General features: G+C 39.5%; 2 protein-coding genes across 10 annotated transcripts in view; one reads left to right on the top strand and one right to left on the bottom strand.

Annotated features, from left to right (window-relative positions):
- Positions 1-25,656, top strand: part of TANK (TRAF family member associated NFKB activator) — an 898,382-nt gene that overhangs the window by 72,450 nt on the left and 800,276 nt on the right. The window lies entirely within an intron of this gene.
- RBMS1 (RNA binding motif single stranded interacting protein 1) overlaps positions 1-25,656 on the bottom strand; it is a 231,641-nt gene that overhangs the window by 144,431 nt on the left and 61,554 nt on the right. Inside the window, exon 1 of one of the 9 annotated variants that reach the window (XM_050752281.1) lies at positions 5,476-5,884. The exons of 7 other annotated variants lie outside the window; for them this stretch is intronic. In XM_050752281.1, coding sequence (XP_050608238.1) covers positions 5,476-5,544 — 69 coding nt within the window. In that variant the 5' untranslated portion in view covers positions 5,545-5,884. Of the gene's footprint in view, positions 1-5,475; positions 5,885-25,656 lie in introns of those variants that run through there. One more of the 9 variants, XM_050752282.1, reaches the window with a different exon arrangement.

Here is a 25,656-nt window from a genome sequence, read left to right as displayed (position 1 = left end):
CTAGGACCACCCGCTGTTGCTTGCTCTGTGGGGACATTAATAATAGCACCTTAGAAGGATTAACAACAACAACCCTGTGAAGTGGGCGCTATTATCTTTACTTAGCAGAAACTCAGACTTAGGGAGGTTAAGTGAAAAAGCATACAAATGGTAGAGCCAGAACTTAAGCTATAGTCTTTCAATTAGGTGGAGTGCAGGCAGAAGCATGGACCAAGTAGTTCAAGAAGGTAAGATGTGAAATGTGCATTGTTATCAGGGCCTAAGGAATATGCTAAGGGGCAAAATTTTCAGTGGAAAAAGTAAGAATAGTATGTCTTCTTATCATGATTTTTTTTATAACTAGTTTTAAAAAGTGAACTGGATTTCCCTGAGAGAGGGTTGCTAGATTTAGCAAATTTTAAAATGCAGTATGATGAAAATCTGGGACATACTTATACTAAAAAATTATTCACTGTTTATCTGAAATTCAAATTTAACTCAGTGTCTAGTATGTTATCTGTGAAAGTATTTATAAAACAAACAAAAAACACTAATACATTCAAAAGCTACAATTCTCACATCTGAAATCTGGACACTCTGTGGGCCACATGTCTTTGGGAGGCCACGTAAAGAGAAGTGTAGTGAGGCCACAGCTGTTCTTGACAGGCTTTCTTTCTTTCTCCTAGTAGCAAACACAGCCCTTGACTCCAGGGACCTAGCTTTCACCAAGTAGGCCACTTAATGTCACTGCCTCAAAACTCCAGACCTTCTCTATATGGATGCTATGAAGATTAAGTATGACTGAGGTTTATACATCCTTAAAATATTTATTTACTGGCTGAGTACTTTATAAATATATTCTCAGAAACCTGGATCAGATAGACTCTTACCCTCCCGATCAAGAAAGGTCTCAAAAATAAAAGTACTACTAATATATGGTAAGCCCAGTTGACAGTAATCTCTGAAAATAAGGAAAAGCAAAACACTAGAAATATGTTCAAAACCTGAAGTGAACTATGGGCCATGTAGTGAGATGCCAAAATGGGACATTTCTACTAGGGACCCCTAGTAGAAAAAGTGGACAATCATGATGAATTGTACAGTTTTCAAATGGTTATGTATGGGCAGATTTTAAAACATCATCATCATGACTCATAGATCCTACCTGATCACAAATACATAGAGATAACATAACATAAAAATGGGCCAAGACTTTTCTTATACATACCAATTTACCTCTCTGCTACTCTCCCCTAAACCTCCAATCTCTGTAGCTTGAAAACGTTTACTTTAAAACAACAACAACAAATTGGGACTGTTTCAGGCAGTGTTCATTTAAATATCTTCTGTGCACAAGTTTAATCTTCAAACTTTAACAAAACCCAATCTACTAAACACAAATTGCTGTGAACAGAAACTGCCTGAAGAGGATTAATCAACAGCTTTGTATGTCATCCTCTAAACAAGGCCAAACACTGAATCACTGTTGAATTCCTCACGTGCAGCTACACCCAGTTAATCTTGAAGAAGGCAGTAAACTATGTAAATCTGCTTAAACTGGGAAGATAAGTACTTCCCTCATCAGAAGTTAGCAACATTTAACAAGTACAACTATTGGAGGACAAGATCATTTGTAAAGAAAAAGAAATACACACACAGACATAAACATACACATACACACAGCCAGGAGAATTTTGCATTCACTCCCCTACCTCCAAAACCCTACTGGAAACCACTAGGACAACATACTATTCAGCAAAAAAGGCCTTCCTACATGCCACAATGTGCAGAAACCAAAGTATGGTTGGATTGTAACTTAACTACCTCAAGAAAGCAGTTCCAAAATGAAAGGAAGTAAGGAAACAGGAAGAGGAGTAGCTAATAAAAGAATTCAAGAAACAACACAAAGGAAAAATGAAAATACCAATTTTCTATTTCTAAAAGCCTTTGAGTATAAATCCTTCTTTTGTTTTAAAACACACAAATATTTTCACAACTACAAAAGTCCTGATAAATGGTTTCATTTTGGTTTTGGGGTGCTCTTTTCATATAATCAGATTGGATTTGCTTAATGAACACCATATACTTCAAAGTCACAGTCAACAGTAATAGAACGTACACATTTGTCCACTGACACTTGAACCAATCATCTTTATCTAGATACTGCCTACTGGGTTATCACTCCATTCAAAAGCTTCTCACTTCTCACTTTGACCTGAGCTGAGCAGGTGTATTTCTAATGTGCTCACAGGCCTGTGAGGCAGGAAAATCCTGTTGATCCCAGATGATGCCAGAGATCAGTACTCCCTGATGCCCTGGCTACACTACGTGGGGGCAGGTGAGGGATGAGTACCAACCACCTCTGCTTTAACTGAAACTAGCTCACTCCTACACAGTCGGCCCTCCGTATAAAGAGGTTCTGCATCCGCCTACTGTGGATTAAAAATATTTCTGGGAAAAACAATAAAAATAGCAATAAAACAATTGGAAAATAATACAGTATAACAATTATTTACATAGCATCTACATTGTATCAGGTATTATAAGTAATCTAGAGATTAAAAAATGCGAGAGGATGTACATAGGTTATATACAAATACTATGCAATTTTATATCAGGAACTTGAGCCATCCTGGAACCAATCTCCCTCGGATGCTGAGAGATGACTGTGTATGTAAAATGTAAAAAGCTTTAAGAGTTGTACAATCATTCAGTACAGCCATATTTTTATGTCAATGCTGCTTCCAAACATCACAAACTTACCATCTGTATCATCCATTTACTTCATCATTCACCTCCTAGCTCACAAGTTCTCCCTCCCCAAAAAGGTGGGAGGAATCCCTAAACTGGTCTTCTGAGATTAGAAGGGTGATGGGCAATGATGCAGATAAACTCTCTATGGGTTTCTATTGAGGTGTACATGTAGGCAGGCAGCTGTAGTGTGGTGGTTTGAAGGGAGTAATTGTCAGGGTTCAAATTCTGGCTCTGCACTTTGAGTTGTACAGACTTTGGGCAATTTGCTTAAATCTATGCCTCAGTGTTCTTAATTGTAAAATGGATATACTAATATTGCCTGCCTCACAGGACTTTCAAGATGACTAAATGAGTTAATCTGCCAAAAACATTCCGAACAGCAATCAGCAGGTAGTGAAGTACTCAATGAAAGTTAGCTATTACTATTATATATGTATAATGCAAGTGTGATTCCAAACCATTACAGTGTTTTTTCCAAAGGTGACTGTAAAGTATTCCTTACATTCCATTTTTCTTTTTTTCTTCGGGCAAATTATCTGAGATCAGCTCTAACAGTTGATTATGTATTTCTAGACTAAAATCAAACTGCATCACATACCTAAAATTTGCCAATTCTTTCATCAAAATGAACAAACTAATATGAACTGCAAGGTTGAAGCTTAACATCACAAAATCTTATAAAAAGCATTAATTAGACTTCCCATTTAGCCTAAGCCAGGATGAGATCACAAAGTCACTCATGGTAACCAGGTCCCCGCGCTGGAAGTGTGCTTTCCCAGTGAATGGCTAAATACTAACAAAAGAAACCTTTGACTCAAATACCACTGGTACCCGGGGTCTTGTGTCTGTATAATGCCTACACATTCATTTCTTTCTTTGCCTATAGAAAAAAAGAAAGTCTGTTTGTTTTTCTGATTCAGTCAGCCCTTTTAGTCTTTGAATCTAAGGAGAGCCCTGTGAAAAGAAGAGCATCTTATCAGCATGCTCCAGACCAGCAGGCTACCCTCCTTCACACACAAAACCTCCAGCCCCTCACAGCCAAAGGCCTCGCCCTCAGAGCCATTTCCCCATTTCAGAGCTAACACCCCGCCGGGTTTTGACAACAAATAAATGAATACACAAGGCCCTAACATAATTAGCCATCTTTTCAGGTAGAGTGAGGTGGGTGGGGGACGAGGGGTTGCAAGGGGAATGTTTATTGTAAATTGGTCGCATTTATGAAGTTGACGTAAGTGTACTGGATCCGAGAGCATTTCTTTTAAATGAAGCCACATGAAATGACTTCGAGATGCCTGCTTCGGAATCTTAACTATCTTAGCATATCCTTCAGCGGAGTCACAAATGCAGATTTTATTTATTTAATTAAAGGAAAGAACTTCTTAACCCAGGTAAAAGTTCCATGGACTTCCACATCAAGGGCACACAGACCACGGTGTGTGTACTGCCTCTTTAAAGGAAAGTTAACATAGAAAAGAACCAAAGACCAGAAGGCAGAAAACATTTCTTTTTGACACTGCCAAAATACTTGCAAATATACTTATGCTAGGACACACACACACAAAAAGAATGACTCTGACAACAAGACCTAAACATAATCAATAATCCTTTAAACACCTAAAGGGAAGCCACCAGGCATCACTGTCATCGCTCGTGATCTTGAGAGAGCCACGGTCTGCATGGAAGGCTACAGTTCGCTTGTATCCTTACTGGGATAATAACTTAATTGATTTGTCTCAGTGGCTAAGGATGTAGACAAGAGATTTATTATGGAGGAAAAATATCTGCAATTCTGTTTTTGTTTTCTCAACAAGCATCTTGCCACTGACCTCTAAATCAGTTTAACCTTTTCTAAACAGACCTGCACATTTTTTAGATAATTTAAAGCTAGGTTTTGTTATTGCTGCTGCTGAAAGGCTCTGTGAGATGTATCACAACATGGCTTCAGTAACCTTCTTTTAAAAACAAAAATGAAAAATAAAACAAAAGGCCTCAACTATAAGCTCCCAGCTCCATTCCTTTTCCCGGCAGGGGATTGTGATCTAACCACTGAAGTGGCTTTGGAGTTCAATCTGTTAAAAAATGTATGAAACGGTATTAAAATAGCAAAGAGCATGTGTATGACTCAGGCATATCCAAGTATCTTCTGCAACTAGGATGTCACAGGATTTCCCTGTGCTACTGAAAACCTTGAGAAAGTGACAGTAGAAGTTCCTGTTTTTTTTTTTTTTTTTTTTTCTTTAAATGAGGGGGGCGCGCGCGAACAAACACACAGACACACACAGACACACACACACACACACACACACACACACACACACACACACAGACACACGTCTTCCGGGTTTCCTACGAATCAGACAGGTTCTCTGAGGTTCCAAGCGAAGACTGCACACCAGCGAGACGACTTATTACCGTACTCCGCTACACACAAAGGTTTCGGGAAAAACCCAAACTTGTTGCAGAGCTGGGTGAAGCCCCTGGCCCGGCGCGCTTCTGCCCTCGCCGCCTCTCCGCCCCTGCCCCTTCCTCCACTTCCCAACCTGCCCGGCCCGGGCGGCGGCGGGGGAGAGGGCATCTCCCCTGCTCAGGTCGCCGACCGAGCCGTCCCCGCGGGCCGCCTTCCTGGGAAACAAGGTCACCGCCCAGCCGGTCCCTCCGAGGAGGCGCGGAGCCCCCGGGCGCGGCCGCCTTTGTAACGCGGGGCTCGCCGGCCTCGGCGCGGCATCCCGGCCGCCGCCTCACCTGCTTGCGATAGGGCGTCCTGCAGTTGCTGCTGCCCCCGGGGTTGCCACTGCTGCTGGGGAAGATCATCGCTGCGGGCGGCGGGTGCGGGCGCCGACGCGGGGCAGCCTCGCCGCGAGGGGGAGGGCGCAAGGAGGGGGCCGGCCGGGCCCGGGGCCGCGGCAGCTCTGGGAACTCCCTCTCGCCGCGCGGCGGCGGCCGGCGGGGGCTGCAGCTCCGCGCTGACTTCCCCTCCGCCCTCGACCTCCGCACTCGCCTAAAAGTGCGGCGCGGCGGCGGGCGAGACTCGAGCAGCTGGGGCAGCCGCCGCCCTGCGTGCCATGGACGGGTGTTCGCGCGCGGAGCTGGCGGCGTCGCCGACTCTCCCGGCGGCAGCGGAGGAGCAGCGCCGCCGCGTCCCCACCTACCGCGGCCTCAACCACCGCCCTGAGAGCGCGCCGGCCGGGGGCGGGGAGGCGGCCGCGCACCGCCTCGCGCCGCGCCCAGGCCCACCCGCGCCTCCCCGCCCGCCCGCTGGGCGCGGCGCCCGCCGCCCCACCGCCCGCCCGGCCCCCGCGCTCTCCCTCCCAGGCTCGGGGCCAGAGCCGGGGCCGGGCGGCCCGGGGAGCCGCCGGCGCCCCCGCTCTGGTGCAATGGTTGGGTCTGGCTCCCCGCATGCCTCACATTCCTCGGAGTAGCCAACCCCCCTCCTCTGTTCTTTTTCCCCCTCGGTTCTTTCCTAAGCACCAGCGGCACCTTTGCACCCCGGCTGGAAGCCCCTTTTAAGGGCGTCGCTTCGGGGACCACTCTGGCACCTGGGTCTTCCCTGTCGTCTTCACCTTCAAACTAAGCCCCCTCGCCACTCTTCAAGAAAAGGTGCGGACAATTACCCCTACTTCAACGAACACACGACCCTCCCTTCAAACCTCTGCACGTCTCCATCCCCCGATTCACACGCTAAAATTTTAGCAAAGGAAACAGTTCTCCACTCCCCAGCCCCTCACCCAAATACGATCAGTAAAGTTTTGTTTTATTCCTAAGCCAGAGTTTACCAGCTTTCCTTCAAGATGATAATATCAAGGAACGAAAATCATTTAAGGGCATCGGTTTGGTAAACCTTTCTCCCTGAAAACTGGAAGTGTAATCCTTCCTCATGTTAATTACTAGATGCGACACGAATGTGTTCTCTTCGAAGGACACAGAAACTCGGCAAAAAAAGAGACAAAGGGAGGAGGGACTTCCCTTTGTTTCCCGATGTAAATGACCTAAGGCTGCTCAAGCTGTCCCTTTTCTCGACCACCTTTCCGTGAACATATGAAGCCCCGAACCTGTGCAGTGCAGAAGGCCTCCACGGCAGCCCGGACTGGCAGAGCCTGCGGTCTCTGGATAAGCCACTGGGACGGGCTTGCCATCCTTCAGATTGGCCTGTTCCACGGTGACTTTTACCGAATACTATCGCCGCAGTAAATATTACAGAGTTCTTCCTTGGTTTCTGGTCTCTTAATACCTTCCTGGAAAGGCTCATCTGCCATGATAATGAAAAATCCTAACTTGTCTAAAAAGTGAAGGCGTATGCCTTCTGGCTTCCCTAAGGAAAACAGTGTCCCCTGTGGAAATGAAGTCTTCTGGCAAAGCTGTGGCCATTCAAAGGCTTTTCTAGCTGCGAGGAACTGGAAAAAATATTCATCCTAGATACCCTGCTGGTGACTTAGTGAACCCCTTCCATACTCAGGCTCTTCCAACGTTCCGCAGCCAGATAACTGGAAAGCCTCACCTATTAAAAATAACCGTATAAAACACACATGTAGTTCCGAATTCTTTTCATTAAAAAAAAAAAGCAAAGTAACTTATTCCGGGCACAGTACTAGGTGCACAATGGACGAGTAAGAACTTGCCAGACAAAATTCACGTAAAAATCTGTCCTTTAAAGTGATTAAATATCAAACAGTATAATGAGCATTCATTGAAAGTTGGTGTATCTGCTGGAACTATTTTCTGCTAGACAACTGTTTTGACTGCCCTTTTGCTGTCTCCTCTCACTAGGATGCTTTACTGCAAGTTATCAAGCACGAGTATAAAATAGAAGACGCTCATCAGAATGTTCAAGTCATAGGTGCCTTTCTCTGAGAACTTACTGCTCAACACCCCAGCAGCTCAGACCTGTCATCTGTGCATCTATGGAAAAAATTCCCTGTACGACCTCAGTTGTCAAGAGTGGTCTCTTAGGAAACCACAATGTAAACCACAAAAGAACAGCACCGATTAATTTTTCTATGGCTGTACTCTAAGGTCATGATACTTTGGACGCTGTGCAGTCCAGAATGCTAAAATTTGATTGGATACACTCTGCAATAGTTTTATGGGGATAAGAAAAGTTTTTAAGTGATGATGAAATTTAAAGTAGAAAACTAAAAGAATTCTAATACTAAATACTAAGATATACTAACAATACTAAAAGAATATTAAAAAGACTTTAAGGCTAGAGAAGGATATCTAAAAGCCAACAAAATGTATGTTCTGTAATGGTGAATGACATGAAAGGACAGAATATAAGGCATATAGGTTTAAAAAAACAATGCCCACCGGGGTTCAAAAGTTCCAAACTTAAGTAGGTGCTGTGTTCTTAAGTAAGTAAAGCATTACAAAGAGATAAGATAATCTACCCTCAACAAAATATAAAATGTAATGAAGTCACTCAAACACAAAGAATGCAACGTAAGGAAAAAAATGTAACTATGAGACCCTGTATATAACATACACACTCAATTATTGATTATTCACAAGTGCTTAGTTGTAAGAGTGATTACAGGGACAGATCTCGGTGAGGTTCATCTGAAAACGTTCCTCAGCCTTTGAAACAAATACGTTCTAACACAGAGAAAGTAAGAAAACAGTCCAGATAGACCCAAGTTATCATGGTAAAAACAGGGCTTTGGAAGAACCTGTCCTAGAGATGTTCATCCTCTTTTTTTCTTTTGAGACAAAGTCTCGCTCAGTCACCAGGCTGGAGTGCAGTGGCGCGATCTCGGCTCAATGCAACCTCTGCCTCTCGAGTTCAAGCGATTCTCCTGCCTCAGCCTCCCGAGTACCTGGGCCTACAGGCATGCGCCACCACACCTGGCTAATTTTTGTATTTTTAGTAGAGACAGTGTTTTACCATGTTAGCCAGGATGGTCTCGATCTCTTGACCTCGTGATCTGCCTCCCACCTCGGCCTCCCAAAGTGCCGGGATTACAGGCCTGAGCCACCGCACCTGGCTGATGCTCGTCTTCTTTCAAGGGAAACAGACTTTGCTGCCTGGGCTGTCCTATGTCTTCCTCCCTCACCTCACTCAGCTGATAGGTAAAGAAGCTGTGGGAATCTGATCCAAGGGCAAGCCACAGGCCTGTGACCTATGACCCGGCTGGGACTAAAAAAAATGAGCAGGACCAATCCAATTCTCACCCTTGGGGATTTGATTCAGAAAACTCCAATGGCTGAACCAGTTACTAAGGGGGCAGAAACTGCAAGAGTGCCAGGGGTAGAGCAGAGGCCACAACAAGCCAAAACCATATGCAAGCCAAGGTTATGAGGAAGCAGAAACTATGAGTAAACAGGAAGCTTACTGGCAGCGGGCAGAGAGTACGGCATGCCAGGAGTGGGTGAGCACTTGGCGGTGAAATGATGGAGGGGACTGTAGTCCCTAGAGCTGCTTTGGCTCTTAAGACTTACAACAGCCCCTCCACTTGTGTACTTAAAACACCCTTCCTTCTTCAGAGAGCTTAAAGGAATCTGGACTTTGCAATCCAAGGAACAGAATTAAAGCAGAACCAAGCAGATCTGGGTCCATATTTCAGCTTCCCACTTGTGCTCTGGGCAAGTTTGCTAACCTCTCCGAGTGCCAGACTCCTCACAAAATTGTCTTAAGTACAGTACATGGACAAAGTGTCAAACTCAATAAATGGCAGTTGTTGTTATTGTTTTTCCAGGTTTTATCATGGTGGTGTGTAGATTTAAATGGTTGCACTGTGCAAATAACTGATGCTGAACATCAAAGAACAGGAGCAAGGGTAAAGCAAGAATTAATGACAAGCGAATTTAGGCAAGGGGAGGTCATTTTTTAAAAAAACTGTTAAATGGCTGAATGAATATGCTTTCTAAGGTTCTGTATGCTGCAGATTTAACTTTAAAAGGAAAACGAAAGTCTAGAAAAAGGTCTTTTTCAAGAACCTAGGTGCTCTGAAGTTTTTCATCATCTGTTTTTGTCCAGTTTCCTTCAAAGAAGTTATGTGTTGGAGAAGAGCCATTTTTGAATGAATAGGAAGACTGTGAGCAGTATCAGAGATCACTCTCATAAGCCAGGAGGTATATTCCAACTAGGATAATAAGGATGGAGCCACCAGTACATGCAGAAGCCTGCAATCTGAAATAGGAGATGACACACATAGGTAATAATGCCTTCTGCCACTTAAAAGAGCTCATATGCCTGAAATTTGAGAATTAAATTTGAAACACATTTGTCCCAAAGCAACAATTTTAAAATGAAATTTTCGTTTTTAAGCTTTTCACGTCTCATTTAACTTTCACAACAACCTTTGAGGTTGGAAGGGTTATAAGCCTCAATGTACAGATGAAAGAAATAAAGTTAAGGCTGGATGACCTATCCACAAAGCTAGTAAGCAAGTAGCAAACTAGGGTTAAAATCTAGACCGGGCTAGGGTTAAAAGATTTACTAAGTCTTGTGCTCTCTAAAACTCTGTAATGCTCCATCTCAAAAAAAAAGCCTTATAGATAATGCTTCAATTCCTAGGTGAGTACTTGTAAACCATAGAGCACCCGAATTGCTTGCTGTACACTAATAATGCAAGGCATTAAGTGACAAGTGCCAGGCAAGTGTTCCAGACAATCGTGTGCTATGGGAGTCCACAGCAGGGAGAGATCAATACAGAATATAACATGGGCGTGGGAAGCTGAACTGTATAAATGTTTTGTTTGAGGGATACTCAGAAAGAAGCATTGTGCAGATGATCAGAAAAACAGAACTACAGATAGAAGGCTGGAATGAGAGAGAATGCAGACTTGAGGCAATCACTGCTGAAATCATTGCTAATTGATGAACTTCCTAAAAGGGGCAGGTGAGGAGTCCTAGAGGACCCGACACCCTAATACACATATTACTGAGCCCCATATAAAAGAGTAAGCTTTGAATGAAATTACTACAAAGAAAGTATGGTGGCGAAGCTAAGCTTTGAAAGAAGGGGAAAAAAATGGGGGCAGAGAAGATGTCCAATGAGATAAGAATAGAAGACCTCTATCAAGAAAAGAACTGACCTACAGCAGGTTCTATCCCTCTATTGCTGCTGAACCATTTCAAGCACCCATTTTTATTTGGGTTAAATTGAATGGTGAAAGGAATTAAGAGGAAAAATTCATTCAACACTATATCAGACTGCAACCGTTAATGCATAAAATATAGCCACACAGTATAGGTTAGTATACGCAGTTCACACCAAAAAAACTATTTCCATTTGAGAGTCTATGTATAAGAGCTCACAAAGCCTCTGGCTCCCAGCAAAACAGAAGAAAAAAAAAATGAAAAAATATGGGGTCAGCAGAGTCTTCAAATTTCTGTTCTTTTCTGGTACAAAATAGAGTTGATAAAGTACCCTATTTCTAAAGTAGCAGCAACATTTTCTATTATTTACTATTTTGCTTTTTAAAAAATCTGCAATTCTTATTCCAGACTTAAAAGCTCCCTAGACATGTATAAAAGTACATGTGTATAAAGCTGAAACCACTGTAATAAAATAAAACTATAGCTATAATCCTAGAAGGTATAGAGAACAATATAAACATAGCCATATTCTGATGAGCGCTACCAGAAGCCATAGTCTGATTATTCTGTCCTGGTTAACAAAACGGAATACATGAGTTTTGTCCCACTGCTGCTTCCCTGCATGTAGTATTAAATAATAATAGCTGTCATTTATTAACTACTATATTCCAGGCACTTTCTAAGCACATTGCACACACACCCCAGGACAGAAGAATGACTATCCCATTTTACCAAAGAGAAAACTGAGTAACTTGCCCAAGGTCACAGATCCAACACATAGTAGAGTTGGGGTTTGATCTTGGGTCTCTTTGACTCCAGAGTCCCCTGTCTCCAATAATATTAATAATGGTTATTATTACCATTAGTTATGGGTCAAGTCCAAACCCCACAGAGAAAAACTTACATGGTATTAAGAGCCACAGCTTGGGCATCAGAGCACCTGACCCTGAATCTTAACCATTTACCATCTGTGTGACATTGGGCAAGGCACTTATCCCTTCTAGGAGCCTCCATTTGCTCAGTTGTAAAAGCATATGGGTTTACATTGAATTTCCAGTCCACTGAATATAAATGCAAACTTTCCAATATTTGAATATATTGTGAATAGTACAGGTAGATATGCAGACCCAACCTAGCATCTAAATCTCATTTCACTGATGGTTGCTAAGGTGCAACTCCTCTCTTTAAACCAGTTTTTTTTTTTTTTTTTTTTTTCTGGAATCATTGGTGGGACAGAGTTGGGAGAGAAGCAGAAAAATTTATCTTCTGGGATATTGTAGGATAGCTGAGATGGTGGTTAGGTGAAAGTTATTTGCAGAATCCTGAAGTGGAACCAAGTTTTATTTTCCCTCAAAAAAGGGTGAGAGACCATATTAGATATTAGCTATGTTATGAGATTCATAGATGCTTGTTTTAAGTCAACTAAAATCCTAATCACCATTTACAACATCTCTCTATGAAGAAACATCCTCCAAATTTGAAACAAATAACTTACAAACATTTTGGGATCTAATCTGTTCATAAAATAGTTATTGCTCTACTCTTGCATGATAGTTAATAAAAATTCAAAGCTGACAGCAATTTTTGGTATAAGGGTTATCTATTGGTTTCTGTCCCTAAGTTTTTATATTAAAAAAAAAATGATTTAGTTAGCTAGCCCAACTAACCTGGGAGGTTGAGGCTGCAGTGAGCTGAGATCGCACCACTGCACTCCAGCCTGGGAGACAGAGCAAGACCCTGTCTAAACAAAACAAAACAAAACAAAACAAAACAAAATCTGTAAAAACAGGTACATGGGAGTCATATCCTTTTCAAAAATACAACATCTGAATAAAAGGCTATTTAAATGAAAAATTCAAGATTTTGCTTTTGTTTAAACAACAGTGAATTTGTAGCTATAGATCAAATTCCATAGCAAAATAAGTAAACTGCTTGGGGTACCAAGACAAAGAGAAGGTCCATTTTTTATATATTGTGAATGGCTGTTTTCCTAAATTGACTGGACAATGTCTCAATTTTCTATACTCTGATTGTGAAAATCTGGTATGGAGCTGTTATTCTCCATGCCTATTGTAAGCCTATAAAAATGTAAGTGCTTATTTTCAGAATATTTCGAGATAATTCAATGAATTTTCCATGAATTATAGTAAAACTCATAAATTATGACTAGTAAAACTCATAAATTTACCTAGAAAGATACTACTAGGTAATCTCTGAAATTACAGTAGTAGAGCTGGAGTTTGATCTGGGGTCTCTCTGACTCCAAAGAGATGGAAGTAACATAATAACCTATGTATGTTAGCAAACTGTGGGGTAAAAGACAAGAGATGAGGTGAGGAAGGAGGGAACAGTGTGCTGGGAAAATTTCTAATCACATCCACCTCTTGCTATAGGACCTGGGAAGAGATAGAAAGTACTTAGGAAATTTAAAAAAAAAAAATTGTGGAAAACTGGAGCCAAAATCTTTACATCATGAGAAACAAAATTAATTTGAACCTGGAATGACCATGTCCTTCACATGAGTAAAAATCCAACTTTAACAGCAAACTGTACCAGGGAAAACAAAACCCTCATGTAAGCTAAGAATGGCAAAAGGTTATTTAATAAGAAATTCCTAATTATCTGTAGGGAGACAGTGCATAACCAATGTCTATCCAAAACCTAGGATGGATAGCACAAGTAAGGTTTTAAACCATTCAAAACACAGAAGGAAAGAAACAGTAAGTTTCCTTTCTCTTCAGTTGCTAAAATTACCATTAATTTAGGTCTATTTCACTTGAAGAGGAGGATGCTAGAATAATTAATGACGTCCTTTATGTAAATGAGAATGTTGAAAAGCCTTTCATTCTCCACTGAATTATAAAGGTTCAAACAAGAAGATATAGAATTACAAATGAATTTCTATTCAGTTGAATATGTATGAAGGCAAAGTTTCCAACATCAGGATATATAGTTAAGAGTACTGAAACAGGATATTTAAAGAGCTTATAAAAATTCCTCACCCCAAGTGTCTTTAAGAATGACTAGTTCTGGGTTATCTAGTATGTTTAACACATGGGGTGAACTGATGACAGACCTGTGGCAAATTGATACTCCCCAAGCGAAGAGAAGGCAAATGAGGAAATTCCGATGTTGCCATGACAATGTGACTGATCATGACATCAGCGATTCCTAATTCCAAACTGTAAAGAACACTCCCAGAACGCTGACAACATATTAGATACTCCCAGAACCACCCTTCCTTCACTTCCCAATCTAATGTCTGATCTAGTGCCAAATACAATGTTTCAAACAAGGCATTATTATTAAGTGTTAAAATCTGGTTAGATCCTTTTAAACTTAAGAAAGTGCCAGAAAAAGTAGATAACTTCTGCAGACATTTCCATTTTTCGGGGTTATTTACATTTTTCACATGTATAAACATAATGAATTCATAAAAATGTTACAATGTATAAAATGCTTCATTATGCATTATCTCATTAAAGTCTAGGGGAAGGAGGCAGGACAGGTATTATTACCACCTGCTCCCGCCCCGCCACCACTGCCCACCTTTTTTTGAACAGGTAGATACCCTCAGGTTGGTCAGGCAACTTGCCCTCTGACATGAAGCCCTAGAAATATAGAATTTCAGAGGTGGAAAGAATTATTAAGGGCCAGTCCTTGTAATTGCTATACAGTAATCATTCAATAAATCTTTCAGCAATTGAATGAATGCTACTGTCTCTCCCTGGACACCTTGGCCAATAATAAATTCATTCCATCTATTCATATTCAGCCATATCTACTAGAAAACTTTGTTAAACAGCCTTGAAATCTGAAACCATCCATCATAGGTCTACCACAGGACTAGAATTGGTGTCTTCTATAGATTGTATAGTGCTTTTTCTCTGTATTCTGTACTGGTCAACTTATAAAAGTGCGAGCTAAGTTATCTTTTCTTGAGCTTTAAGAATATTATAAGATTGCTTAGACAGTCTGTAAATCTCTAACAATTTAACTTAACCTAGTGTCCTGCACATAGTATGTTTTGTTGCAGGCATGAATGGATGAGGTAAAAGTTTTCTTGCGTGCGCACACACATACACACACACACAGAGCACAGAAATATTTTTCACCTTCTTTTCAAAACCATGAATATCTGAGTTAAAAAGAGTTGAATGTAAAAAATGTAGTGATGTAGTGATCAAATAAGAAAGAATATGCTTTATAAACTACATAGTGAATTTGCATCCTAATCTTTAGGTTACTAAAGATCATAGAGACTGTAAATAAATGTTGCATTTTGCAACTGTATGTGACTTACTTATTCAAGAAATGAGATTCTATGATCAAATAGTTTCTCTTGACTTCAACCATTAATTGTCAGAATAAATCTTCTCACTTTATTTTGTGGGTAAAAGAGAAGTATCACAGTCATCTCTCTGCAATCAGTGTCCTACAAATATTCAGATATAAACTGTAGGTCATGCAATCTAAGATGCCACTGATTGTGAGCTGCCTGAAAATTACTGAGATGTTAATTGACATTTGAAAAAAGTGGACTACAGTAATTAAAAGACACCATAACTTACAACCTGCATTTCAACTGCAGAGATGCTGAAATGTAAAAAATGTAGGAGTCTTAGTATCTATAAAGTATGGCATACAAGAACATGAATACACAGCATGCAAATGCACATCCATGTCCTTTTAATTCATAACCTCGGCTTTAGAAATTATTTGTCAAACACTCATTTTTACCCTTCCTAAGAAGAACACAGAGCTAATAAGTTTTTACAAGTAAATGACTCATATGCTCAGTTTTTTCAAGGAGATCTGACAGTGCGTCTTACAAGTAGTGGGCACAGTCTGCACGCATCAGAATGAGAAACTTTACCCTAATCTCACAAAGACATCCATCATAAAGGAACAAGCTGAGCTGTCTGCTTCCCTCCTCAGCTCTCTCTCTCCACAATCACGTCATTCTACTTAAAGTGTTTTTACATGTACAGTGCATTTATATAATAAGAAAGATGAAAGGGAGATGAACCTAAATCTATAGATATTTATCAGACTTCACCACTGTACAGTTCTTGCTGTTACTGCTTTAAACTGTCAGTTGCAAACATAACTTGAGAACATGAATCCTGGACTGTTACTTCTTTGGCCAGTTTTAGTCAAACGCGTGCATATACACACACACACATACACTCCAAAGATCAGCCATCAGTACTGTTCTGGCACATGACAAGCCTCACAAATTTCCACCCTTTTACAGTACCTGGAGTGCCAGTTCTCAATCTTCTTGGGGCTTCAGATTGGAAAAGTAATTTTTACATAGATCAGGTAAATCAGATAAAAAGACGTATATCTGAAATGATTATCACAGTCCTTAAAATTAATATGAAATTACAAAGTGAATCAAAAGCAATAACTTAACAGTTAAGGTGACCCAGTTATAGGAAAAGATGTAAATGATTCACATTTGGAACAACAACTATTAGGATCTGATACTTCATATCTGTTCAGGAACTAACTAGTTCCTTGCATTTCTTCTTCTTCCATATGCAGCATTCCTTTTAGTCACTTAATTGCTGGTGTGATGATAAAACCAACATGAAAAACTGAAACAAATTGGCCAATTTATGTATTGACTACAGGTTGATTAACCTGAGGCTTGGGGATTATCTATTAATTTCATTTATCTGTAATGTTCCCCTTGTTATGAAAGAAAATTATAACTGATCTCACGTTGAAAGTCATCTAATAAGAATTATTAACATACCAAACCACTGATATACCGAAGCCTCTAACACAGCGCTTGGCACATATTAAGTGTTTGAATAGTGGTTCATGAATGTTGGAATGAATGAATAAGCAATATATTAAAAATGTATGCAAGTCCTATTCAAACAGATGTTATTATTCTATAAAGTTAAAACAAGCTTATGACTTTGAAATACTTAAGAAATACTTAAGTAGGTTTGGAAATGATTCACTATTATCTTGGGTGAGATAATTAACCATGGTTAATTCGGTGATAAATTTTACATTCTAATTTACTAGCCAAACTTCCTCTATATTAAAGAATATCATGTTAAGTTCTGTCATTTGTAATTTCTTGATTGATTTGAAAATATATTCTATTTTCGGGGGGTTCTTTTAAGAAGTCTTAGAATTCACTTAAGCTATTTGCTATGAACATTATTAAATATATCAGGCTAAAAAATATTGCAAATCACTATAGGAACTGTTTTCCCCTCTTTCTATGCCCGTCTGGCCCTTTATTTTAAAAATGAATCATAATTTAAGTTTTTAGTGACTGACAGATTTTTTAAGTAGGTGTATAAACTCTTTAAAAAAATTAATTTGTTTTAGTCCCATGTCTACTCCTAGGTGTATAAACTCTTGTAGTTCAAAATCATATCATTTGTTTCATTCTATCATTTAACATTTAAAAGGTTATATCAGTAAATAAGAATGGACAAAGTGCTGATAATTGCTGAAGTTTGTCTTTCCACCTTATTGTGTGTTTGAAAATGTCTGCAATTCAAGTATTTTTAGTGGATGTCAGTGTACTAAAAGACTTGTGAGGTTGATTCAGAGGATCTCAGACAACCAAGGTAAACTGGTTCTTGGTGCCACAGCACCTAGGAAGTGACTACATAGCCAGTTATAAGTTTTCTTTTAAATAACTACTTTATCTGCCCATTTTACCTTTTTCTCATGAATCTCTCCTAAAAAAGGAAATGGGGAAACAAAAACATTTAAAAAGTTGAAATATGAGACTACAGTCTGGGTAGTACAAAGGTTATAGTAAACCCATTGAGAAATGCCGCAAATCTGAGTGATGAAACAGATAGGAGACTGCTAATTTCTACAGTTGACAATGAAAATACATGATTTTTAAATTAGTAGCTTAGCTGTAATTCAAACTGACTCTCTTCTCTTTCTCCATATCTTTTATGGAGTTTTCTCGAGCTTGAACTGCTGGAACTCTTCTGTTTTTCCCTCTGACTGGTCCTTATTTACTCCAAGTTGTTGTGTACCCTGTTTCCAAAATAATTTTTTTCTGGCCTCTTTGGCTGTATCACTCTACTTCCTAAAACTCCCACATCAAATGCAAATTTCTGAACAGCACTTGTAAAGCTCTCCACTTTCTAACTCCCTTGTCCCTTTACCTCTATTTCCAGCTACTATTTGTGTCTTGGCTGCCCATGAACTCACTCTTCTCTGGCTCTGAGCTTTGCCAGGAAACAGCCTCTGTTTTTCCATCAGCCAAACCACACTCATCCCTCCGTTTACTCTGTTGAAATCATGGCTTATGGTCTACCCCCTCTGAGTTTTTCCTACTCTCATCTATTTTCCAAGACCTCTTGCTACATTTTCTAAGGACGGTATTAAATGCCTAAATTAGGCCAACTCAGGGTCTTTACATTATAAACTCCTCTATTGAAGATATAATCACGGCCAAGATTTACCACGTACTCCCCATATGTACTCTATTGAAATGCAGCCTGCAAGAGTCAGCAAGTACCCGTTGACCTGGCTTCATTGTCAATGAGTAGTTCTCGGCCTCCTTTTCAGTCCAGCTCACCTGAGGATTATCATATATTCCCCTCAGTCACCATGGCTCACTTCTACATGATTCTGAGCCAGAAATTATGAGGACACGTGCTCCCAACTTTACTGAAAATTACTGTTACAAAGAATGAACCAGAACATGGTCACAGGAACACAGAAAAGATAAGCATTAACCTCAGTACCCCCTACAACTTTCTGTGCTATAAAAGAAAGTTTTGCTGTCAGATACATAAAAATTATAGCCTTTTGAGCTAAGAAGATTTGGAAATGATTCACTGTTATCTCGGGTGAGCATTTATTTATTAAAACCCAAGATGGTACCACGACGTATTTTAGAATGACTAAAGCAATCAAGAATTACTTTCCCCGGATGGCACCACTTCTGTTGAAACTCCAGTGGTTGACTGTTCTGTCTTCCCCACACCGAGAGGCACCTGTCTCTTCCTTTTCCTCTTCAAGGTAAAGCAGGACAGCCCTTGAGATTCACTCTAACTCATTCTAGCTGCTGTCATTTATAGTACTGAGCAGCAGACAAGGAATGGGCTTTCAAGAAGAACTACTGTGTCCAAAAGACAGTTCTACTATCTGTTAGCCACCTTCACCTAAATCTACTGTTCATTTGTAAAAAGCAAAAAGACAACAATATCTTCCTCACAGAGTTTTTGCAGGAAACAAAGCAGACACTTCAGTTTGTTAAATGACAAAGACATTTATTATCATTTATTTACCTTCTTCTAATGCCCACCTTTTTCAGATAAATGTAGCATATAGCTAAGCACTCTTCCTGGGTGATGTCATTTCATCTAAACCTAAGCCTTGAGTTTAGGGGGCCGTGAGTAAGCCTGACAGTTCCACTTCAAGAAAATCTACACATCCACTTTCTTTCATTGACATCACTGTGTATCATCAAGTTTGTAATTCCGATTCTTCCATCTAGTCTGTACTCTTGTTCACAAAAATTATAGCATTAGACATTTTAATTGTGCCAGACATTGTTTTAAGTATTTTACAGCCATTATTTCATCAATCCCCACACCACACTATTATTCTCATTTTCAGATGTGGAAATGTAATTTTCTCCCTCATTCTCTTTACTCTCGCATCCTCTGCTCTGTGAGGTCACCATCACCACCAGCACCCACCCCCAACAAATGCCCCCACCCCACCACGTTTAATTTACTTAACAAACCTAAACTCCCAGTCAGCGAACTCAAGTTTGTTATTTCTAGTGCCTGGTATTCATAGCCTTTTCATCCTGTCTTTAAAATAAGCATTTTTCACCAGATTTTTCTATTTTTCTCCTGAGTTACTCACAACCTCCCAGGTAAATCATACTATGCTCAAAACTCAATTTTAGTTACGCCTTTACTGCTGTATAGCACCCATTTTACTCATTTGCAAGTGGCTCCCTACCCCATCCCAAACAGAATTCCAAACCTTTTAGTTTTTTTCTCAAATTCCTAATCCTACCCCTACAATGATACGGTAGAGATCATTCATTATTTACATGAAATTCTCTCGGTTATCTCTCAAATACACATCTACACTTTTGCATGTCTTCTTGGCGTTCTTCTCTTTCCTAGCTAGATAGCTTCTCTGTGTTCAAGATTTAGGTTTCCATTTGCATCCTTGAGTTCTGAACTTCTCTATAACATACCCTCACTTGACTTTCCCCAGCCCAACTTCTATACCAGTTTGATTGCTTGCTTTTCTTTTTCTTTTCTTTCTTTCAATTTTTCTTGGCAACTTAATACATTTTTTACTATAAAAGTAATACATTAATATATTTTCCTTTTAAAAATGTGAACAGCAGATGCAATGGCATTTTTCCAGTAAACTAACTTGCTCAAGTCTTCTCTATTCTAAAAAAAAAAAAAAAGGTAGGCAGGGAGGGAAATGATTCCCTTGCTTCTTATGCTACTTTATTCCTTCTCTCTTTCTCTGCTGGAGTTCTTGAAAGACTGTCCGTCAGTGGACGTTTGCACTTCATTGCCCATTGCAAATACAGACCACTCTAACTTGGCTTCTGACTCCCACTTGTCCCCACACAACATGATGTAGTTTTGTGATAGCGCCAGCCACTCACCTTCATGTAATTCCAAGTTGTCTACTCTATTGGCGTCCTCCTTTACCCTCTTTTTTGCTCTGCTCTAGGTTCTTTTCCACATATGATCTCACCCACGACTAACACTTCAGTATCACCAGTGAACGAAAGAATACCACAGCCAGAGCTCCAATCTTGGCTCTTCTCTTGGGATCTAGACCGCGGTTCAAATTTCCTTGAGGTCCTGTGTCCCCCGGGTGGCCTTCACTCCTCTCTCTGATGTCACCACTGAAATAGGTGTGCCACCCACTAAGGCCGTTTTTTTGTACTTTGGTTCTATCTATCAGTCCATTTCACTGGAGGGCAAACTCCTCCAGAGCAACCGGTCTACCTCAATGTCTTGTACAATGTTGCAACTCTAGAAACAAAAGTAATTTAAAATTTATTGACTTGGAAGTTCAAGAAAAAAAGTGCCATTTCTCTTTTTTTTCTTTTCTTTCTTTTTTTTTTTTTTTTTTTTTTTTTTGAGACAGAGTCTCCCTCTGTCACCCAGGATGGAGTGCAGTGGCGCAATCTCGGCTCACTGTAACCTCCGCCACTTGGCTTCAAGCGATTCTCCTGCCTCAGCCTCCCGAGTAGCTGGGATTATAGGCGCCCACCACCATGCCCTGGCTACTTTTTGTATTTTTAGCAGAGACAGGTTTCACCATGTTGGCCAGGCTGATCTCAAACTCCTGACCTCAAATGATCCACCCATCTCAGCCTCCCAAAGTGCTGGGATTATAGGTATGAGCCACCACATCCGGCCAAGAATCATTTCATAAAATTAAGAATTTCAGCCAGAGGTGAGAGATTGGGGGAAAAAAGAAAAAGAAAAAAAGAAAGACGTCTCATACTCATTAGCATCCTTATTGTCTGTTTTGTCTGGTTTTCACTCAGAAAGCCTTTAGAATCTGAGAAGTACATTTTCTCTCATGAGTGAAAATGCTCTCAAATGCATTTGGGACTGCTGGTCATTTCCAAAGTGCTGGGGAATGAAGCCCCATTAACTGGCCACTTCTGGATATTCATGCTATAACCGGGAAGCTGAGCAACTGAATTTTAAACCGCTATTTGGGTTCTTCTTCAACCCAACATTCAGTTAAAAACTTTATATGATTAAAAAAATACATATTTGGGTCTGCTTATGTTTACTGTTTATTCACTCACAAATGACTATATGAATAGCAGAAATTAGGAAAGATTTTACAGAATGTTTATAACCTTTCATATTAAAAAAAAATAAAAGGAAGCAAAGGGATGAAGAATTGAGAACTCTTTCCTGGTATTTATTTTTGTACCCTGGGCAACTGAAAGCTAGGGGTAAAAATGAGCAGCAATAGGAAGGTGAGAGATTCAAAAATCAAACATTTTTTTAAAAAAAGATTGCCTTAAAAATAATCAGGAATTGATCATCTATTCACAGGTAAATTATTAAGATTAAGATCTGAAGGATTAAAAAAAATAGTCTTCAGACCGTTATTAGACCTTAATTTCGACTCCTAAATGGAATATGTTCAATAAAAAATGACTGCTTCCCCTCTTGGAGTCTGAAGTTAAATTATCATCTCCATTCCTGCCAGTGTGGCTGCTTAAATGGGGCAGTGTGAAGTGAGAGCATTTAAACGCACTACTATTCTTTATAGGGTAGTCCAGACTCTCAAGTTTAACTGTATACACTTGTTCAGTGCCTCTGTAAATAAATAATTTCTTACTACTATTACAGTGAATCCTTTTTAACCTAAAGAGAGATGACTAGGTTAAATTTTTCAAAATAACATTTGTCTTCCAGCTGCCTTTTAATTAATTGATATCTTCTTAGCTCCTTTAAAGGCTAACTAAAAGAAAACACAAAACGCTTACTTTTTATAATTCCCTAACAATGTTCCTCATCTATTTATTCAGTCAGTGTTTAGCAGGAGCCTAAAACCGCTGGGTACTGTGCATAGAGAAGGAGGCCATATATAAGGTAGCTGAGGGGCCATGAGTAAGCAATGCCGGGAGGAAGGAGAAGCAAAGAGGCAGAGGAATCATCACTTGGAAAGTGAATCACAGGACAGTGAGACCCAGAGAGTAGAATGATAGTAGACAGTAAGAAGCAAAGCAGCCGGACTCTAACCCAGCTAAACAAAGAGCAACTAAGTGGCAGAAATGGCAGAAGTTCAAGAGGAAAAATTCAAAACTCCTGCTCTTGAATGGAAAACTGTCATCCAACTGGTCTCCAAAGGCCCACCTAGGAAGCTGCTTTCTCGGGTTCTGTTGAGATCGGGTTTCATAACTGAGATTCTTATTCCCTTCTATATTCTTAGAACAATTCCACCTCATTACTTAACACAAACAGTAATGGGTCTCTATTACTGTGCTTGCAACCAGAATTATCCTGCTAAACAAATACTAATAAAATTGTGCAAGAAACTGCTTCTTGTAAGTTAGTACTTAGCAATAGCAAGTCCACTTAAGAAGGAAATAATTTAATGTCAGGCAGCACCACCTGCTCATTTAAGGCAAGTTATTAAATTATTTCAATTTCTTTCAAAATGCTTATATTAAGAAAAATTTGCAATCCTTGCACTTCCATGATTGGCAGGCACCACATCCGTTCTACCATCCCAATTAAAGTGTTGCTTGGTGTCGAAACAAAAGAAAGGGAGAAAGAGAGAGAGAAGAGAGAAGGGAGGAAAGGAGGGAGGGAGGGAAGAAAGAAAGAAGGAAGGAAGGAAGGAAGGAAGGAAGGAAGGAAGGAAGGAAGGAAGGAAGGAAGGAAGGAAGGAAGGAAGGAAGGAAGGGAGGGAGGGAAAGAAAGAAAAGAGAAAGGAAGGAAGGAAAAGAAAAGAGAAAAGGAAGAGAGGGAGGGAGAGAGGAAGAGAAAGAAAGAGAAAGAAAGAAAGAGAAAGAAAGAAAGAAAAAGAAGAAAGGGAAGAAAGGGAAGAAGGGGAGGGGAGGGGAGGGAAGGGAAGGAAAGGGAAGGGGTCTTCTCATACACAATCTAAGCTGTCTCTAATTTTTTAAATGGAATGGCAGGATGTGTGCTCCCTCCCCCTCAACAAACACATAAAAATTAGATTATTCTTTATCAAATTTAAAATGTTTTTAATGTTTATATTTCAGTGTCTCTGAAAGAAACTATCATGTGACATATATGAGTTAATTGTATTTGTTGCTAATTCTTATAAAAGTGGAAATAGATGTTGTTAAAGTAAGTTTTAGAGATTCCATTTTAGTTTCAAGTGTATACCTTTTAAGTCAAAGGAGGTACTTTGTTTGCTATTAGAAGCCAACAGATTTTTGACAAGATGGTCTTAAGGACTGTGTTATATTTAGGAATGAGCGCTTCCTCTCCAGATCGGTGCCGCCACCTCATTCCGGGTGACTTCTAAACAACCGAGGGTCACAGTGGCCTCTCTTTAATTAGTATCTCACTGCTGGAGGGAGGGGAGCATGTCAGGGGGAAAAGAATGTAAGAAGACATTATAAACAAAGGTCTTCAAGGCAACTTAGTGGTTTGGTCAAGGAATTGAAAAAAGCCTACCTCCTTTTTTGTTACCAAAGTAAGGCGAGAAACGGTTTTCATTCCTACAAATTGAGATGGTTGGAATTTTTATGTATGTTCGTTAATTCTGCCTTAACGTGTTAGACTTTATATCAATTTGACAGCCTATGACTGAAAACTCCACATTCACTGTTTAGATGACAAAAGAATGATCCATAAAGAAAACGGATGATTGAGTGAATACTTTTCCATCTAAGGGATGATTCCATTAAGGTTTTAGCAATATCCAAGTTACTGTAATACGACATTTTCCTTCTTTAAAATAAAGAAGTACAATATTTAGGAAAGTAGAGGTCAATAATAACTAAGAGATTTTTTAAAATCCATAATTAATAGCTAAAACTGTACCTCCCATATATATACCTACAACTAATTTTATGAGGCCAGGAACAAAATTTTATTTAAATTGAGCTCACTGCAATAAATACATGACAGAATAGGTAAAGAGAACTGAGTCAAAAATAAATTTTACCTGAAAATCAAGAATGACACAATTAAAAAAAATTTTTAAAGCCTAAATATATAAACATATATGTTTATATATTTTATATGTATCTATATTTATTTCTACCTGATGGTATATATTAATACATAGAGATAGAGATTTCATATAGATCTAATTCCACAAGGGAATTACATTTTTTAAATGCCAAAGAGTAAAATTGTTGAAAACTAAGACAGTTACGTGTATGAGTAAGGAACACGTTTAGAATATTAATTCTTCAGTTAAAAACACTGACACTGATTAATGGTTTCTGTTGGGTATTATTTATAAGAAATCATCTCAGCAGGGTGCCTGTGTCCAGTTTCATAATCACATAGTACACTCACCCTACAGGATTATGTTCTAGGCAAGTTCGAATGTTAAGTTGAATTTCATTCTCTTCAGGAAGTGACTTTTACTCAAGATTGAATACAGCTGTTAGCACAGATCACTGTTCCAAAAACATTTCTATGAGAGCTGGAAGAAAACACCATTTTAAGAAATGCAAATTCACTTTCATTATTTTAAATCTGTGCAAGCAAAGCTGGAAGGGAATCTCTGGTCTCTGTTTGTTAGTTAAATTAGGTTCTTATAAATATTCAAGAGAAAACATGCAGGATGGCTAGGAGATGGCTGTAAGACTTTCAATGTACTTCTGGAGCCTACATATTTTAATCACCAGTTTGTTTATAACAAATATAGTGGCTTGGTTTTTGTTTCAAAAATCAAAGTTATACTCAATTTCTCCTTAAATTTCACTGTCTAATACAACTTGGTTTTCTCTCTTTATATTCACAGAAATGTAGCCTGGCAAAAAACATGGGGTGGCCTCAGCAGAGGAAATGCTGCCAGCTGAAAACACCGGATGTAATCGAGACCACAAGAGACACAGACTTAGTTATAAATGTCGAACTAAAAAGAGGTATTGGAAAGAAACAAAGTCTAACTTTTTATTGGCTGGATTAATTATTGTAGTGAAATCTTACTATTTCATAGTTTAGTCCCCAAAAAAACAAAATATCTGGGAATTATTTGTATAATCCTAGGTTCCACTTTCCAGAGCGTTAAGAAGAAGAAGAAGAAGAAGAAAAAAAAAAAAAACCCTATGGATTCTTACCATCCCTGGCCATTTTCCTACCACTGTAGGCAGGAGAACAGAGGTTCTGGGTGTCAACCTACTAGACAGTACACGATAGGTTGGATCAGCT

Source organism: Macaca thibetana, chromosome 12 (assembly GCF_024542745.1).
Source record: "Macaca thibetana thibetana isolate TM-01 chromosome 12, ASM2454274v1, whole genome shotgun sequence".
Classification (NCBI taxonomy): domain Eukaryota; kingdom Metazoa; phylum Chordata; class Mammalia; order Primates; family Cercopithecidae; genus Macaca; species Macaca thibetana.
Note: the sequence above shows the minus strand (reverse complement) of the source record. Positions and strands in the feature narration are given on the sequence as shown.